The sequence below is a fragment of the Xiphophorus couchianus genome, chromosome 11 (genome assembly GCF_001444195.1).
Source record: "Xiphophorus couchianus chromosome 11, X_couchianus-1.0, whole genome shotgun sequence".
NCBI lineage: Eukaryota > Metazoa > Chordata > Actinopteri > Cyprinodontiformes > Poeciliidae > Xiphophorus > Xiphophorus couchianus.
This window is the reverse complement of record NC_040238.1, coordinates 6652562-6658320: the sequence shown is the minus strand read 5'-3', so window position 1 is coordinate 6658320 and position 5759 is coordinate 6652562. Positions and strand designations below refer to the sequence as shown.

Here is a 5759-nt window from a genome sequence, read left to right as displayed (position 1 = left end):
TATTTTTGATATCTACACGGTAGGTCATACGTTTCCATACATATGAGACTGTAAAATGTGTATTTCTTATATAGTTCAGACACCCAAGAAGACGCATTTGACAAAAGAGCAAAGAATTGAAATTATACTAATGGCTGGATCAGGAAGCAGTCGCATGGTTGCACGAAACTTTAACAGAAAATATGGAAAGAGCATCACAACGAGCATCACACACGACACTGTGGGAAACCTTATTTGCAAGTTTCAGAAAACTGGAAATTGTCATGAATTGGTGTGGTGGAAGCGGTGAGGGAGACGCAGCAGATCCAGATGAGATGAATGATGGAAGTTTAATGATGACAATAGACTTAAATAAGTCCAAAAGTCCACAAAACCTGGCAGCACAGTAGAGCGGAAGGCTAGGGCTCAGCACTGGTAGCAACAGGCTACACGCATGGACAAGACACATTGACAAGGACCTGACAACACACAGAGACACAGGTCAGACTAAATACACAGGAGGCAATCAGACAACGAGAAACACCTGGGAGCAATCAAGGGGAAGACAGGACAACACGGAGACTCACAGACACAGGAAACTCAAAATAAACACACAGAAAAACACGGAACATGACAGAAATGTTGCAGCTCAACCACGAAGTAGTCCAAGACATGCAGCGATTACAGAGTCCCACAAAATAAAAAGGGTTGTCCAATATAAAATGTTTATTTTTTCTATGTATGAAAACGTATGGCCCACCCTGTAGATGTAGACATCTACATCTACATCCACGGACCTGGGGAGACGAGATAACAACGAGCAACAGGTAGCAAATATCTCGTTTCTCAACACTGTCTATGTAAATAGTAAAGATGTAGACATTAATTGAACATGAGTTGTTCAGTTAAAACCCTCTTTCATCTAACTTATTATTACATGACTCAATCATTGACAGGATAATGAAAACTTGAGCAGAAGGTTAAAGACTGAAAACACCAAAATGAGAAGCTGTTTATATTCTATCTGCAGTTATGTACAATCAAAGAGTTTAACAGTTGCAAAGCTGGAGTTAAACCCTTTAATACAGAGTGAAACAACATTCTATATGTATTTTTTTACAGATTCTGAATCAATAACAATTAGACTTTGAGTGCACTATTGGGAAAAACATTCAACTTTTTATTGAATATGTGTCTTTATTTGCCTCTGCGAAGCCAAACCTGATTGGCTGATTGCAGCTGTAACCACCAACATCTGGCAGTATTACTGATTGACTGAAGTGATGCCTGCTGACGTTAAATCTTCAGTTCAGTATATTCCTGGAACGGTTTCATGGATTCTGTAACAAAAACTCCAGGATAGAATGTGATTTATGCCTGGTATGTCTGTGGTCATGGATCAGTGAGGCAGCCAGATTTCAGTTTGACTTGTTTTCTTTGGGGTTTCCGTCTCACAGGTGATCAGTAGAGGAGAGCACAGGGTGGTTAATTCACTTAAACATCAGCCCAAGTATGGACAGATTTTACCCCAATGACATTTTGTAATGCAGAAAGAAAGTTCTAAATGTAAAGGCCTGACTGTGTGTCTGTGTGCGGGGGGCGTGTGTGGTGGGTGGAAGGGGGGTGCGGGTGTGTGTGTGTGTGGGGGGGCTTGTGTGTGTGTGTGACTAGGCAGCCCTTTCCCCTGGCACAGGAACTTCTAGGAGGTCATGTGCTCTTTCTAATTCTGGCCCTGGCATGTGGCAGTAACTTGGTAAGCGAAGATCATAGCGGTGTCCTGCCATATCAAAAGCCTTGTCACTAAGTGAGTACACCTTTTCAGCAATATCACTGCGCACAATCAGGGCAAAGATCCGGGCTATGTAGCGGTGCTTAGCAAAAAGCAGGTACAGCTTCTTCCTCCTCCAGGCTATGTATCGGCACTGATCGTCAGCATGCAGAGTCACCTGAAGAGAAAAAACCAGACAACGTCGTGTTTTTCTGTGAGCTTCCAGTAAAACACAGTTCAAGGTGTTGAAAGAGTTATTTGTAATAAAAGTAATTGATATTTGTAATTTAAATATCACTTATGAGAAATTCACCATGCTCAAAATGACAGAATGTGACTCCCAGTAGAGTCTCAAAAAAGTTAAAGGTTTGCCATTCTATATCAGCCCAAGAGACATATGAGGTAAACTTACAGCTACACAAATATAAAAACAGCTTAGACTCAGTGACCTCTGCATTTATTTCTAATGTTTTTAAAGGGTTATTTCAGCCAGGATTTGAATGAAAACTGTCAATAGAGTAATCTGAGCTCAGGTGCTAATTAAAATACTCTACCACTGGACCAACAGCAAAGAATTCTGAAGAGATGGGGAGAGGAACTGCATCACACATGAAAAACTGAAACTATAAAGAAAAGTGTACATTTGTGCTCAGAAATGTGTGGGGCTTCTCTGCTGAAAGGGCTTAATAAACCTACAGTAACACAGAAGACCTTGAGGTAAAAGTCAGTTCCATCCTCCCTGACCTTCATCTCAATTAGACATTGAAAGAAATGTCATTTTATTCATGACATGCAGAGAAGTATAAACACCTGGAATATTCCCTCCTCTGAGGGCCTGAGAGAATCCCATTCAGGAGAATCCAGGAACTGGAAAGGGTAGATGTAATGCAGGAACTCTCCATTCACTGTCACATGGATTCTGGAAGAGAACAGAGAATTAAAATCCATAAACAGTATTATAACCAGCATTGTGCCAGTCAGTCGGCTCATCTGTGATTCCTGTCTGCAACAGCTGCTGCTGACATCAGCACATGGAAAAGGACTAAATCAGCCAAAAGGCTCAGGGACAGCAGGTGAGGCATTGATGAGGCTGACTGTCCTTTTTTCAAAGAACACAACTGAAAACTTCTGTCATTAAACCTTTAGGAGCCCCATCTGGGTCACGGTTACACAGAGTCATGTCAGATGAAGTGTAGACCTCAGACTGCTGGACAGAGCCAGTTCCATCCTCCCTGACTTTCACCTCAACCAGACATTGAAAGAAATGTCACTATATTCATGACATTTTTGTTATATTGCCGCATGTAAATATTTATTCACTTTTCCAATTGAGCATTCTTCTGTATTCTGATTTATTAACAAGAATCTTTTTAACAAGTTCACTAACTAACTAATGCTGTACAGAAGAAAAGACTGCATGGTGCTTGATCTCCGACTACAGACTTGTTTTCCTCTCAACGCATTTAAAGAACCAGTCATGTTAAAATGTTAGAATGAAAAGGGGGAAACTGCTGTTTCGGACACTATTAAAACTCAAAGAATGCTTTGGGCTTTCTTTAGAAATACATTATATGAATCATGTGATTTGCTTCATAATCGTTGTGGACTGTTATCCTCTGCCAGTTGCAGTATGAAGGGCTAAAACCTGGCTGATTTACTCCACACTTGCAACTATTGAAGCAGTCATAGAATCCAGATTAGCTGCAGAAAAGCTGGAGAAGTTTATAATTTGTTCGTTATTTTTAAAAAGCATAGCTGAAATGGGAGGTTTTCCAGACCAGCTGCAATAGTGGGCCAGATTTGAACGTTATCTCTTTATTAAACAGAAACGACTTAAATGTTTAACTACTAGTGAAAAATTTGTCTTGCAAGTTTTAGTCCTGTAGAAATTAAGCAACCATGCAGTCACCTGCCAGACAGAAGAACAGACAACTTGTCAATAGCTGTTTTTCCTTCTACAGCAAAGAACTGGCCCTTCTCCAAGGTGTGGACAACTCCGTCACTGGAGGTCACTATCTTCCCAAAATGTGGAAGGGACACTCCGAGTCTTTTAAACATGCAGTTATACAGTTCCTGAAAGTCCTTGTCGAATGTGAGGCTCCTCAGCTTGTAGACTATATAGAGAGCCTGAGACAAACATGCCCCGAACAAGGCGAAGTTCCAGAGGAAGGTGTCCGTGGTGCAGGGGTCCGACCATGCCCACACAGTGCTGCAGAAGAAGCCCACAGTCAGGAAGGTGAAGAGGTAAAGATGTCCGTAGAAACCGCTTCCTCCCATGAAGCCGAGGAAGAGCAGGATGTTGGCGAGGTGGAACAGAGATCCCTCCGCAGCCTCCTTCCATTCGCCACAGAGCGGGAACGCTGGCGGCGCCGGCTTCACTGTCAGGTTCATGGCTTCAAAGTCCGGAGGCTCCATAGAGGTGGAAGCGAAGAAAGAAGCAGAGCAAACACAGAATCAGCTCCGACCTGAAGGACCTGCGGCTGCGCACTGCCTGCCTGGCTGTCGAACGTTTCCTGTCCTGTTGGGTTTATGAGGCGCCGCCGCAGACAGCCCGAGGGAGGGGCTGATCACATTTATATTTTAAACAGGTTCACCCAACGCAATCATTAAAATGCAAGTTTAATGATTGCATTAAATCATTAATGCAATCATTAATTGCATTAATGATTGCAATTAATTGCAATTAATGATTGCATTAATGATGCAATCATTAATTGCATCATTAATGCAAATTAATGCACACTGAAGTTTATTTTCAGTGTCAGAAAATAAACTTCTGACACTGATATCATCCTACGACCAGATTGAGTTTCAAACTCTTTCAATACTTGATATTGTACACAGCTATCTAAACATGTATTCAATAGTAATAATTGTACTTATCCAACTAAATATTATTACAATATTATTACAAGATGCAAATATTATTAACCACTATTACTACCTACAACCTTATGAGTCACATTCCAGACTGGTAGAGAACATAAACTCATTAAAAAGAACGTTTTTGAAGTACAAACATGATCGTTCAAATTCAGTAAACAGTGAGAATGAAGAGACTCATCTACCACAAGGAGCCATTTAGATGTATGTTTCCAGTCACCATCACCCTTAAGAGACAGATTCACTGGAGCCTACAGGACTCATGAATTAACAAATAAAATCGACAAAGCTGTCAACACGTTCATCTTCAAATAGAGAACTTGATGATGAAGATTAGGCCAGTTTTTGGCTTCCAGTAGAGATCCACAGAAATATAAAACATGAAAAAGCAATCAGAAGCAGTGAGTTGAAATAACAAACTTTACCAGTTCATGATGAGAGTAAAAAGGGGTATTGCTGAAGGTGAGAACAATTTAAAAGATTTTTAAAGAAAGCTGCAATTGACTTTTAAGCTGTAATTAAACTTTACTTAACAAACCTTCTTTTGTAATAAATCACAGACCTATGTCTAATCTTCCTTTGGATTGTGGTGGTGTTGAATATTTCCTTAACTTACCTTCTTGTGTTCTCCTTCCAAAGTTCCATGGTACCTCCTGGATTCTGTTCCTCCTGATTGTCCAATTGTTGAATTGCTCAAGATTAGTACCTCTGATTCCTGTTTGCCGACTGGAAACGCTCCGCTCCTCTTCCTCAAGCTTGCTTGAGGTTGGAGGGAGAAACCTGTCCTCCCTCCAACCTCACCACCATCCAGTGGCTTCACTCTGGTATCCACAAGATCTCCCTCATTCTGGCACCTTTCCCATACAGACCCAGCTCGAACCTCTCTCCACCTTCCCTCCCTCACAGACTTTTCTCCACCATAATCAGTAAGAAACCTCATTCCTCCTGTACTTTCCAGCCTGTTTTTCAGCACTCATAGTCTTCCATTCTGTTGCAGAGATCCCTTTTCCTTCTCCCTCTCCAGATTCCCCTGACAGAGACACAGACTCAATTCATTGTTTGTACAATAAACTTTTTAATATTTCCATCTGAGTCCTGAGAGTGATCTACATGTGGATTAACAAATTAT

At 41.1% G+C, this 5759-nt stretch overlaps 1 protein-coding gene across 1 annotated transcript; it reads right to left on the bottom strand.

The window, feature by feature from the left end:
* Positions 1–310: 310 nt before the first annotated feature.
* popdc3 (popeye domain cAMP effector 3) lies at positions 311–4340 on the bottom strand. Its single transcript, XM_028030412.1, has 3 exons — positions 3657–4340; positions 2558–2666; positions 311–1925 (listed from the first exon to the last, which is right to left on the bottom strand). The coding sequence occupies exons 1-3, from the start codon at positions 4160–4162 to the stop codon at positions 1647–1649; spliced, it is 894 nt and encodes a 297-aa protein (XP_027886213.1). The 5' UTR covers positions 4163–4340; the 3' UTR covers positions 311–1646.
* Positions 4341–5759: the final 1419 nt, after the last annotated feature.

Excerpts from the sequence above, each read along its gene's own strand:
- popdc3 (XM_028030412.1), bottom strand. The coding sequence starts at position 4,162 with ATGGAGCCTCCGGACTTTGAAGCCATGAACCTGACAGTGAAGCCGGCG. Across the intron at positions 2,667-3,656 it reads TCTGTTCTTCTGTCTGGCAG|AATCCATGTGACAGTGAATG; the intron begins GTGACTGCATGG and ends GTTCTCTTCCAG. Across the intron at positions 1,926-2,557 it reads CAGAGGAGGGAATATTCCAG|GTGACTCTGCATGCTGACGA; the intron begins GTGTTTATACTT and ends TTTTCTCTTCAG.